Here is a 13,677-nt window from a genome sequence, read left to right as displayed (position 1 = left end):
ATAAAATAATAATTTCTTTTAAGTTAGGACAAAATGAAGTCAAATCAAGTTGTATCTATCTTGGAAGAGCTGGATAAGGTACGGATGGCAAAGCAATGGTCACATAAATTATTATTATTAAGAACAAAATTTCATGTTATTTATGATGGTTAATTTAGTAGTACTCATTATCAGTGGTGTAAAATACTAAAATAGGCCAGGATATTATATATATATATATATATATATATATATATATATTTTATGGAATATATATAGTGACATTGAGATATATCTAACTTGTCATTTTCTTTAAAGAAAAATAAGTACTTTTATATTAGTTGGCATGGGAAGTACCTTTGCTGTCTCTTTCTACGTTAGATGAACAACCTATATTATATATATATATATATATATATATATATATATATATATATATATATATCTTGACTAATCCTTAGTTCAACATCTAATTTAATTCACCGCTCTTCTTGGCCTTCATCAAAAGCAAAATTGAAGACAACTAACATTGGTTTTTTTTAAATGTTAAGGTCAAATTTCGGTGATTAAGGTATGAGAAAGCAAACATGGCCCATCATGTTCGACTTTAATGTTGATTAACATGTGATTTGATGAAATTAATGTCCCTTACGACCGACTAATTAATATAATGCATGGTTCGTCAAAGTACAAATCCTGGCCGCTAATTATTATTATTATTATTATTATTATTATTATTATTATAAGCTGAAAAATTAAGGAGATAATTATTCTTTTCAGTAAATTTCAACCTCCCATGTTAAGTCATGAGTTTCTTCAAAATGCTATTATTATGATCCCACTAAGCCGGAGTGCTTCATTCTATAATCAATCACCTTTAAGAAATACAGCTTGGGTCGAAGTATAAAAAGATTTAAATACACAAATTAAGACCTTCCCAACTTCAAAGATTGTATTTTTCAGTTAGTTTTAGGCCTCGTTTATTTTTGTAAATAAGATGAATTAAGATAAAAATTAAAAGTTGAATAAAATATTAGTATAATATATTTTTTTAATATTATTTTTATTTTTAGATTTGAAAATTTTGAATTGTTTATTTTATTTTATGTGAAAATTTAACTTAAGATGTAATAATTAAATGAGATGAAAATAATTGTAAAAACAAACGAGGTGATCCCCAAATAAATTTTTTTTAATGCAAATAATTCCAAATAATGATCCCAAGTATAAGGGATGCCTTGTCTCATTTTGTATTTTAGGTTTGTTAAAATTATAGAATTTAGAGTGGAAAAACAAAAGGACGTTGTTATTTGACTATTTGAGTTTACCGCACAGACCACTAGATCCAACAGCGTCATGTGGCACTACTATGTCATACTAAAAAAGGACTCTACTACACCCACAGAGGATTAGAATCCTCACCGACAGGCTTTTTTTTTTTTTTTTAGCTGTTTTTCAATATTTTTGTAAATACTTTTAAATATTTTTAAAATAAAAAAAAAATCACCAATTCATTTAAAAATAATAAAAAATAAAATAAAATAAAATGCAAATTCGGTAGAAACTCTATGTTGGAATAGTATTTTCCATTAAAAAAACTCTGTTTTTTTTTTTTTTTTGTCTATTATTACCAATATTCAAAAAAGTAACTTGGAAATCAGACTTACCAAGAAAACTTGATGCCTAAGTTTGTAGAAGGAAACCATGTCAAAGGTTTGATTGAATGAAATACTTGGAATTATATTTTTGTTTTTAGTAATGCTTTTAAAAAGTGGGTTTGACTATAGATAGCCCACTAAAAATGTGACCGAAAGTCGATAAGTATTTTTAATATAATTTTCTAAGATCCCGGTACTTTCTTGATGTACCGCACTGCCTCCTCTACTTTCTTGATGTAGTGACGTCCATTCGTGCTCACATATTGCTTGACAATGTAGTCCCACTCCAACATCTTCCATTATTTAAGAGAAAATATATTTGTGATTTTGAATTGTTTAACTGTCATGTAATCATTTTAAATAAAATAAATAAAATATGTGATTTACATAAAAAAAATTAATTTTTTAATAGTAGACCCCACTCTTTTTCAAAATGATTACGCGACGTTTACGCACTTCAAGATTGTAAATAGAATTACTCATTATTTAATTCACTTCAAGTTCAAAGAAAAAAAAAACTTAAAAATAATAATGACCAAGAAAGTTTTTAATGTATATGTGATAATAATATCTACAAGTTAAACAGGAACACAGTTAGTGGACAAATTTCAGAACAAAACAACATTTTTTGAAGGATTAATTGTAAAATCAATACATGAATTTTCACAATTTTGCAATTTGAGCTTTCTCAAATTTGATATCTTAACTTTTTTTTTTTTTTTTTTTATAAGAACAAACATCTTCATTTGTGATTAACAATTACAATCATTTATCAAGTTAAATGGCTTGAGAAAAAAAGTTTAGAATACAATCTCACCACATCTCAATACTATCAACCCTCCAAGTATTCCTAGCAAGCTAATGAGCGGCATTCCTCTTCCTAAACACATGATTAAAAGAATAACTTCCAAAACAACATTTCAACCTCTATACTTCTGCAAACAGAATCTGGACGGAGTCTCCTATATCATTTTACTGTAAGGATTGCACTAGCAGCAAACTATCGCTTTCAATTAGAATATTCGAGATACCCATAGTATAACACAATTGAAGACCCTTGAAAACTGTCAATAATTCAAGAGAAACACTACTTTGCCCTTTCATTTGTACCGCTCCATTTGACCGCTTGACAAATTATTTTATTTTTTTACTTAGTGATTAGGGAGTGGTTTTAAGTATGTTGGTGTATTTTTTTATTTTTAAAAATTATTTAAATGTATTAAAAAAATGTGAAAAAAAAACCACTAGACAGTACGCCTAGCAGTAAGAGTGGGGCGACAGAGTAGCACCACTCTTTCCTGATACATCTCTAAGAATTAAACCTACCCTAGCATTTTGAAGATTCCCAAATAGAACCTCATCTGTGTTGAACTTTAAGATGCTTACAATTAGAGATATTTATTTGCTTATCTCTTGTTAGAAAATAAACTTGTCAACTTTTAATTGGCTGACGTAAATATTAATGCCACGTGTCAATCAATAAAAAATTGACATGGCTTTCTGTTAGTTTTCTAAAGGGAGGTTGATTGGGTACTTAATTGTGAGTTTGATATTGAGAATCATATATCAATTTAAGAAAAATTTAAAAGTAGAATCTTATAATTATAAAAATTTAAAAATTCGTATACTCGTTTTTGCAGTTAACATTTTTCTTCTTTTAATAATAACTATCGGGAAGACTTCAAAATAATCACAATAGAAAGCATTCATTTTGAAAGCAGACGGGCTGGGCATGTCAAAATGTCGGTGAGTTATATAACTTTCTCATTTAGACAAAAGAATCGGAATAATAATAATAAAAAAAACATATTCAGATATTCCTCTTTCTATTTTTGTTCACTTTGGTGGGAATGTGGTCCATCTATGTCTCATATATATGAGATCCACTTTTTCTTTCTTTAGGCAAGGCAGAATAGACGGAGGGAATCATTAATTATATAAAACATGATATCATATATGTTTTTTCTTTTTTCTTTTTTTTTTTTCTTCTTCTTCTTCCTCCTTAACAAGTATGTGGTATATAGATGATAAGTAGAAGAATTCAATTAATTTAATAGAAATAAAAATAAATTAAAAATAAATATAATATAAAAGATGACGAGTAGTAAAGTGGATCGCATATTATTTGGACCACATTTTGCCGTGAGGATGACCGAAGGTGATAGTGATATTGGCCCAAGGCTAACGATACGAAGTATTACTATTCATCATCGTTTATATCATTATCTTTTCATGTGATATTAAATAATTAAAAATTATTTATTATATCTTATTTGTGACTTATTATTATTTAAAGTCATGTATTGGGAGGTTAATAATAAAAATAAAAATAAATAGATTTATCGGACGATTTGTATTCAATCTTTCAAGTCTATGTTACAGCGGGAGTCACCATTCTTTTTAGTATTTACACTCTTCGTAAGCATGGACACATATTCTAATAATTTTTGTTAAGGTGCCACAAAATAAGATTATTCTTATTTAATAATTGGTCTCTTTTAGTTTTTACAACTCTTTTTATTCTTTTTCTTTCGTTACCATGTAAGTAGATTCTCCAATTTATTTTACAATTTTCGTTTCAAGTCTTGCTAGCATAGTTTGACTAGTTCTGGTAATTACATCTATACCACCATTAAATTAATAAATAGAGTAAGGTAACAAATCTCTAGTGGCTAATGTGTCTATTCCAATCTATATATAGGTTTTATGAGATTGGTCTCGATTGGTTAAACAGATGATATGAGATGATAAATATGTAAATAATAAAGAGATAATTTATAAATAGTAATAAAATAATCTGAGTTAAGATATTTTATAGGATTTTCAAAAATGAGAAAGAAAAAGTAGAATAAAAATATTATTATAATAAAATTTGTTAACATTATTTTTGTTTTGAAATTTGAAAATATTGAATCATTTTTTATATTTTGTTTGGATGTTTGATAAATTTTTAATAATTAAGTAATGAGTAGGTAAAAAAGTTAAAAATCTAAAATTAAAAATTGTTTGTGCTTGAATAATATTTAAATGTTGAGATGAGATAAGATAGGATGAATTTTTTGTAATCTTAATTTTTATCTTGATCACTTGTGCATTATGATGGATTTGTTAAACATTGTTGATTTTTTTTATAAATTTGATCATTTTCAAATGAGTTTGATAATGATTTTTTTGCTTGAGATTTTTTAATAGATCTTTAGTAATGCACGAATGCTCGTATAAAAAAAATCATATAAATCTACATATTTATTTACATTAGCGGGCCACCCAACAAAAGATTCTTGTTTCCGGTCTATTCATGGGATGTGAGATATTTTTTATAAAACGTATGGAATATGAGATAATGAATAGTAATTTATGAAAATAATTTTTTTATATATATATATAAAATTATGGGACAAGTGATGCAAATCCCATAGAGTAATACGGGTGAACCGGAGGGAAAATATTTCTAAAGTAAAGGGTAGAAGCTTTTGACTTCTAAAGCTTCCGGGGTCTTGGAAGGTGGGAAGAGGGCATGGGTATCTTTGAAAGACGCGACAAAACAAGTTAAAAAGAGTATTTGAAAAATTTTCCCACCAACTTCCGCCAGCTCGGAATCCTTAAAAAAATTGGCTCGAAAGGCTGTCCGCTTTGGATCTTCTTTATACGTGTAAAGCATAGGCAAAAGTGGACTTGGAACCTAACATTATTGAAAAATACTACTCTTATTGTTAATTTTTATTGCTATGAGTTTTTTATTTTTTTATTATTTTTTACTTAATAATTAAGTAAATATTTTTTAATAATATTATGATTTTTTTATTTTTTTAAATATATTTAAATGTGTTAAAAAATACATGTAAAAAAATATATATATTTATTTTTTTAAATATATTTCGATTTGTTGAAGAATAATCTCACATTATTTGTGAATAAAGTCGTGGGAATATTTATAAAGAATGAACAATTATCTCTTATAGAACCAGTTTTATGAGATGAGTTAGGCCCATAAATGAGGACCCACACTACTTACCCTGTCACAAAGACAAGAAAAATACTAACTTATAAGTGAGGGAGGGTGTTAAAGAATAATCTCACATTGTCTAGGGGTGGGCAACAGTGCCCCGTACCCTGCTACCTTGCCCCCGTCTGCCCCGCATGGAGAAGGCTTAGCGGGGGTGAGGGGTGGGATGACCCCAGCGGGGTCCCGCCCTGCCCCTGCTTTGCTCCATATATATAAAAAAATATTTTTTTTGTATATATATATAAATAAATATATTGTATATAAATATATCCAATTTATTAAAATTTGAAATTGTATTCAAGTTGTTAGATTGTCTTAGCCTCCTAGGTAAACTTTTATATAGGAAGCTAAAGTAATACAATAATCATACTTAAGCAATGATCTCCTATATAAAGGTTGGTCTAAGAGGCCAAGACAATCTAAAATTTAACTCTAACGAATATAAGGTTTTTTGTATTTATAAATTTTAATTATATTATAATTTAGGTCCAAAAAATATTTTTTTTAGATTAAAAAAATCTTTTTTAGACCCGATGTGTTGGCCTAGGTGGGGGGCAAGGCAAATGGAGTTACCCCCCCCTCCCCAGGCGGTATCGGGGCAGAGGAAAAAATCCCACCCCCCGTATGGTGCGGGGTGGGGTGCGAGAAAGGGTCCCCCTACCCCGCAACATGCGGGTAGCAACCCTAACATTACATGTGGACAAGATCTTGGATATATTTATAAAGAATGACCATCCCGTCCCGTCCCGAATGAGACCGGACCGAAATGAGTCTTGTATATTTCAATCCGGTTCTGGGTGGAAAAAGTATAGACCAAATTGATCCAATTCAATCTATAAAATCATCTCAAAATCGATTGGATCGGATCGGACCGGACCGAACCGAATTCACAAACTAATGGTCACGAAGTCTCCTTGACGCTGGAATTATCTTCTGATAGGGAGAGTGCATGCATGCATGTGGTGCACAAGGTCACGTTGACTTTTTTGTGTCAGGAGCATCATGAGTTCGTACAAGATTGTAATTATAAATTTCACATTTACACTCTTTCATCAGGACTGAAAAACAAATATGTGGTGCGATTTATTTATTCACTGTACATTCTCTTTAAGTCATGTCCGTCACTTTTTTTAAAGCTATGCTTTCATAGATAGAATTTCTATAAGCTTGTTTCCTAAATGAATATGATAGTAATTATTATATTTAGCATCTTCCACGATTCGGTACGTGAAATGATTAGTTTCATGATATGTAATTATCATCATAAATAATCATATCCTCTACTAAGGATATGCTTCATGCAAAATCACTTGGACTTATTTTTCATTTCCAATAGTGGTGGTATCAAGGATATTTTTAATGCATATTAATAATATGTAGCAATCCTTTCATGTAACCGAATATTACAAACAATATTATATTTTACTCTCTACGATTGAAAAAATAATTTTAATTTTCTAATAAAAAGTTAGTTTTACATTTTTTACAAATTAAATTTTACTATCTCAATAATAGAGACGGAGCTTACTTGCAACTAAAAGTACCTTTTTTTTTTTTAATAAATCAATGCAAAAACATTTGGTGCAATATTGTAGAGTTATACTATTTTCAAACCAGTGTAAGTATACCATCTAAATTACTTAAATAATAAGATTTGATTTGTAAGATTTAAATTTTATAACTTCTTTTTTAAATCAAGTTATGCCATAATTTACACACTAACTTAAAAATAGAGTACTTATTGGTAGAACTAGGCAATCATTTGAAAAAGAAAAATTTTACTCATCATTTCTACACCACATACCACATATGATTTATTATATTTTTTAATTTTTTTTTTTAGTAAGTATATGGTATAGAGATGATGAATAAAAAAAATTAATTAATTTAATAAAAAAAAATATATAATAAGTCGTGCCTAGGATGAAGAACTGCGAAACTCTTTAAAAAATATCCGACAAATGTTTAAAAATAATTTTTTTTTAAATGTTTAAAAGATTTAAAAAAATATTTGAAAAAAAAAAATTTACCTTCTCGGTAAGGATACTCGGTAGCTGAAGCAGGGTGCTTTGGAGTATAAGGAAAAGTCTTTAAAACAGCACCGTCAATAGACGCCGTTCAAACCGCCCAGCCCGAACCATATAACTGCATATATACATAAATAAATAAAATCTTCCCGTTACGGACATCTTGTTAGAGGTAACAACCACTGGTGTCAATCATCCTCTGCCCGTGAGGGGGTAAGGTATGTTAGAGACCTAAATCATCCTCTGCCCCTAGTACATTTTAGAGACCAAAATACCCTTTTGAAAATATTTTTTAGATATTTAATTGGTATGTTCTCCTTTTATATTCTAATTTTTTTTTTAAAGAAATCCTCCTCTTTATAAAAATAAAAAAAAGATAGAAGTCGTGGATTTAATTGTCACGAGTGAAATGAATGTAATTGACACGTGTGAGACATATGTGCTATAGAAAAATATAAAAAGGTTAAAGAAAAGAGAAATGTACATGTATATTATATTACCATGATATTGTAGGCTTACAGTACATCAGAAGATGATGGTTAAAAAAGTAAATAGTATATTTCATTTCCGCCAAGAACAAATCTTATCACTTATTTTTTAACGGAGGTCGAGCCGTTGGCCTTCTTTACCAACATTATTGTTGGAAGTTACCTAACGGTGTCAAGTTTTCCATCTCATCCTAATGAAAAAAAGTTAAAAAAAAAAAACAATAAAACTGATTATGTATATAAACAATTTTGAGCAAGCTTCGCTCTATAGGAGAGAAAAATCATAGAAAAACATTTTCCGCGTCTTTGTTTATTTCTCTAGCCCAACGACACGGGGAGCGAGAGAGAGAAAGAGAGAGAGAAAGAGAGAGAGTGAGAGGCTGTTGAAGAAGATCTTGTCAGATCGGACTGCAAAGTGTAAGCAAATCTCTCTCACATTTCCTGCTAATTTGAGGTGCGTTTCAAATATTTGTTTTTTTTTTTAAGTGCAATGTGGGTGTTCTTGATTTCTCAAGTCGGTGGCTCTCAATTCAGCTGCTTGATGCTGAGCTAGGAGACCTCTCTCTCTCTCTCTCTCTCTCTCTCTCTCTCTCTCTCACATGCATATTAGCTATTGGGTTCCCTTTTTCCTGTTTTCTCAACGTTTTCAATTCATTTCATTTTTTCTAGGTGAATGTTTTTTCACAGATTGCAATATTTAGATGAGAAATGAAAGTTTTCTTTTTTGGGTTTTTTTTTTTTTTTATATATATATTTTAATTTGAGTCTGCTGATGTTTAAAATGATGCCTCTTTTTGTCACTCTAGTTAACTGAGAAATGAAAACTTTTTGTAATGCTTTGTAAAATTACTTACTTTTTCGCCTCATACCTATCAATTAGATTACGGTTGTAGTATATATGTTTTTATGTTAGTAATCTTTCTGTATCTTTCTCATTGGAAACATGCAATTTTGTTTGCTTATTTGGAAATTTCCTTGGGAACTTCCAGATGATGATACGGCGGTTTCTTCCTGTCAATTGTACTTTGGAGTACCTGTGTTTTCTTTCCCCTTTTCAATGTTGAGACAAATTGAAAAGAAAAGGGAAATCTAAACGGCAAAGGAAAAAAATGACGAGTATTCTTTATATACACACCCACACACACAACTAAAACTTAAGTTGTCTATTGAAGTAATCCTTTATGTGCTTCTGAATTTTTGCGGTTTCTCGGCATGGTATGGAGTTAACAGCCATGTAAGGAAGCATGCTAATTACATATTTGTTATAGACTACAGTATCAAATTAATATCAGCGCATTTTTTCTTTTCATAACTTGAGTTTCTTTCCTTTTGATGGCCCTTTTCTTTTAGCTTCATGTGTGTTTCATAATAAGATCTCATTTTCTTTTGCGTGTTCTAACTGTAGTCTCATATGTTCTTATGAGTTCTTAGATGCGTGTATCTAGTTTGCAAGAGTTGGTGAGCCCTTTAAAAACCAATCTAAATAAAGTGCTGGTCATTGAATGTTCTGATGAGGAAAGGGAAAGATTCCTAGAATTATTAGCGTGTCTTGTCAAATCTAAATGTTGGGCAGCTGTTATTTTGTTAATTGAGAGATATTGCTCTGTACATATATTGAAACTACAGATGAGCTGAGCTGCTCTATTATTTTGTGGGGTCTTCTTTTTTCTCCTTTAGCATATAAAAAGAGCGTTTGTGATTTTCTTGACGGTAATATTGTCACTTTCCTGAAGCATCGTGATGCCCAGCTATAACCTTTTATGCAGTGTAATGGGAAGGGAAGTTACAGATCTACACAAGGAAAAGAAGCCAAATGGCGTCGTGGTGGCTTCAAATGGAGTTTCTCATGATAAAGTTCTTTTTGCTCCAGAAACTTCAGAAGATAGTGTTGAAGCAAAGGACTATGAGGTGAAGGAATGTACTGAAGAAAACTCAGTTGCTGACCAATACCATGACAACCAAGAAGTTTTAGGGGTTAAAAGCACAAATCTTGATCCCGGTGTGCTTGAGGGGAAATCTGATAGACCTGGGGCTCCTAAACCCAATGACAATATGAAGTTGAGCCCGCATGCATCAAGATCTGCTGCTGTAGGGAACGGGCGTATCTACACTATTCCGCAGCCATTTTATCTGGCAACTGAAAAGCGTGGTGTATGCACACATACTGTTGGGTCTGAAAATCCTGTTAATGGTGTGACCTATTCACCAAAAGCTAACAATGCTCATTTCCCTCAAACTATAAAGAATTCACAGGTAAATAAAAAAAGATTCTAACTTAGTGTTATTTTTGCAGTTATCCCTTTCTTTGAGATGGGATACAAATTCTGATTTAGTGAGTTTAATGAGAGTCATATCCGTTGATGTGGCCTAAACCGAAAATTTTTTCTGGTGGTAGGTTGTCTGGCAAACTCAAACATGGACACGTTAGAATTAGCTTATGTCTATTCCATCATGCGGTAGCCTGTAAATATAGATTTACAGTTTGCTACTTTCGGTTCTAGTTTTTTCTTTTGGTTTTAACTTTTAATCTGTAGTCTGTAATATTGGTTCTCTTCTACCTGCAAAATTAAATTCAACATCGTTTATATCCAAAAATAGGTGAAATGTTCTTTCCTTTCCATTTCAATGCATCTTTATTTCCACTCACCCTGACCCTCGTCTTTCACATCTGGAACTCTATAATACTTTCTTCAAAAAGTTTTAAATGGGTTTTATATTGGCCCTCAAATTAGAGACTCGATTGTTGATGTTTCTAACCTGATTTATGACCATGGACTGAAAGGAGAAAAAATAATTTATGGCTCTTGGTCAGGTTTGATTTCCATGTTTTAGGTTGTGTTTGGATGTTGAGTTGAGTTGAGTTGAGTTGAGATAATAAAATATTGTTAGAATATTATTTTTTAATATTATTATTATTTTGGGATTTGAAAAAGTTGAATTGTTTATTATATTTTATGTTAGAATTTGAAAAAGTTGTAATGATGAGTTGAAATGAGTTGAGATGAGTTAATCAACCAAACGAAGCCTTAAACTTCTCGTGATTGGTTTAATTTGAATTTAACCCAGCAGAACACTTATCTTGTGGATCTGATTTCATACTCAATATGTATATCTTGTCGAAGTAGCTGTTTGTGTAGTGGGATACGCAGCTAGAGACTTGAAAGATCATGGATTTTGTTTGGTAATGTTAGCATTACAGTTGTAGAGTTAGAGATGGCACTAATTGTGGAAAAACTTGCATTTATTTTCAGCCAAACTCACCTCTGTCACTAAGGAAGCCCTTGCAATCTGATACCAGCAAGCATCATGATGAAGAAGATAGTTGTTCTGTCGCTTCCTCGTATCCTTTTATGGCTTTAACATTTTAAATTTGACTGAATTCTGAACTTAATACGTGTCTTGGATTGCATTATCCTTAGCCATGCATAGTACTGCTGCATCTGTGCGAACAATTAAATCTAGGGTAACTATTGGAGCAGCTCCATCATTTAGAAGTGCTGAACGTGCAGAGAAACGAAGGGAGGTATACTTTAATTGAACTAGTAATTCTGTAGTGCACTGTGTGATCTGCTTTTAATCAGTGATTTATATCACATCCAATATGTCATTTATCTTTGTTATTTTCCCCTTTTCCTAGTTTTACTCAAAGTTAGAGGTGAAACACCAAGCTATGGAGGCAGAGAGAAGTGCGTATGTGGCAAGGACCATGGTGCATCTCTTTCTTTTTCCTTTTCTTTTATTTTTTTTTTTATTTTCGTTTATTTATTTTTATGTAATGGTACATCTCTTTCTATTATATCTTTAATATGCCATTTTGCATGCATATACAGCTGCATCTTGTTCTGCTCTTTCCTTGTTCTTGTTACACGCTTGAAGAGGTTTTCAAGAAATAATCACCCTTTATTCGAACAATCTATTGTAACATTTCTAGGAAGAGCAAGAAGCAGCCATCAAGCAACTTAGAAAGGGCCTGGTGATCAAGGCAAAACCAGTACCTAGTTTCTACTATGAAGGCCCTCCACGGAAGGTTGAACTCAAGAAGGTACCTTTTTTTTCTTATATCTTTCCCCAGTTATTCACAAGACCTTTAAGGTCCACAATGTGTATAAAACTAGCAGAAATTTTCTGAATTTGCACAATTTTTAACGGAATAGTAGATTACCAAGACTGGAAATCATGGGACCTGCTGAACTGAATCAGGATGCGTTTTGCTTTATGTTCAGAGACTAGGATTTAAATATGCTATTTGAGGTGATTTTCTCCAGATTTAGTAGAGTGATCGATATTCTTTGATGCGACCCGACTTATATTTTGTGATTTATAGACATTTTTTGGCTTTTGGCACTTTCTGGATAACTTCCATATTTCTACTTTATAAATTACTTACTGAAAAACAAAATGTAGACCTGCTGCCGAAATCTTCTAATCCTATTGCCTTATAAAATTCGTGATACTTACTATTTAGTGCTTCCATGTTGTAAATATTTCTGGAAACAAACTCTGACTGACTTTTTACGTGCTCCTTTTGTTTGGAAATATACAATCTTTACCCTCCTTCTTTATTAAATGCCAGTTACCATTGACACGGCCTAAATCACCGAAACTAACACGGAGAAGGAGCTATGGTGATGCAACAAACTCAACAGATGAAAAGGGAGGAATTTGCAGCCGAGCACACCGCCACAGCCTTGGTAGTCAAAATGAGCAGCCTGCTACACAGAGTACTCCCAAAGGTAAATCCCGCCATAGCCTTGGTGGTCATGAGGAGCTTGCTACCCTGAACACTTCCCTAAGTGATGGTCAGATCAATGGAACTAATACAAATGGAATTTCTTGCAAAGCCAAACACCGTCCTGGGCAGGAAAAGGAGACAACAAAAACAGTTCTTCCTAAAATCAAGGAGCAGACGAATGCAGACATTGCCGTTTGTTAATATGTACTTTGAGTCCTTCCTTTTTGTCTAATTTCTAAGCGGGGGGAGAAATTCTTAATTTTTCTATGTTAGGTTATGGTTGTACTGAAGAGAAACTGCCTGTTTTCTTTCCATCATGAGGAATGACTTGTGTTTAAATGGATTGCATTCATGTGAAATTGTATATGCTTTGTTAACTTTATTGGTACATGTCTTGTTATATATTGAAGAGTCATCCAATATTCTCTGAGTAGTTATCTTAGATTTATTTTAAATAATTATTAATAACAAAATTAGATATTCTTACTAGTAGTAGTTGTTAATAAGGAATGAAATACGGTTTCTATTATTTGTAAAATATCATTTCGTATTTATGTTATTTTCCACCATTCAAATTATTTTATGATTCGATTCTTGAGTATTTTGGTGACCGATTTTTTTTTTTGGTCTATTGTGGTGGTCACCGGTGTACAGTTCATTGGTATTTTCTAAAAGCTGTGGTTAAATCCAATTTTTTATTTTTTTTATTAAAAAAATGGCTGCCGAGGCACCGACAAGAGCCAATAATGTCCTCATTTAAATCCCATCGTCGAGACCCACTGGAAAC

At 31.4% G+C, this 13,677-nt stretch overlaps 1 protein-coding gene across 4 annotated transcripts; it reads left to right on the top strand.

Moving 5' to 3' along the window:
• The first annotated feature begins 8,425 nt into the window (after positions 1 to 8,425).
• On the top strand, positions 8,426 to 13,310 carry LOC108995222 (protein WVD2-like 1). Of its 4 annotated transcripts, none has more exons than XM_018970739.2 (7): positions 8,426 to 8,612; positions 9,925 to 10,411; positions 11,410 to 11,498; positions 11,588 to 11,681; positions 11,796 to 11,867; positions 12,090 to 12,200; positions 12,732 to 13,310. In XM_018970739.2, the coding sequence occupies exons 2-7, from the start codon at positions 9,929 to 9,931 to the stop codon at positions 13,089 to 13,091; spliced, it is 1,209 nt and encodes a 402-aa protein (XP_018826284.1). In that variant the 5' UTR covers positions 8,426 to 8,612; positions 9,925 to 9,928; the 3' UTR covers positions 13,092 to 13,310. The 4 variants fall into 4 exon arrangements, with proteins under 4 accessions (XP_018826284.1, XP_018826283.1, XP_035538955.1 ...); XM_018970738.2 differs by having other exon boundaries at positions 8,440 to 8,575; XM_035683062.1 differs by lacking the exon at positions 8,426 to 8,612 and adding an exon at positions 8,989 to 9,392 and having other exon boundaries at positions 9,907 to 10,411.
• The last annotated feature ends 367 nt before the right edge of the window (positions 13,311 to 13,677 follow it).

The sequence above is a fragment of the Juglans regia genome, chromosome 11 (assembly GCF_001411555.2).
Source record: "Juglans regia cultivar Chandler chromosome 11, Walnut 2.0, whole genome shotgun sequence".
NCBI lineage: Eukaryota > Viridiplantae > Streptophyta > Magnoliopsida > Fagales > Juglandaceae > Juglans > Juglans regia.
Note: the sequence above shows the minus strand (reverse complement) of the source record. Positions and strands in the feature narration are given on the sequence as shown.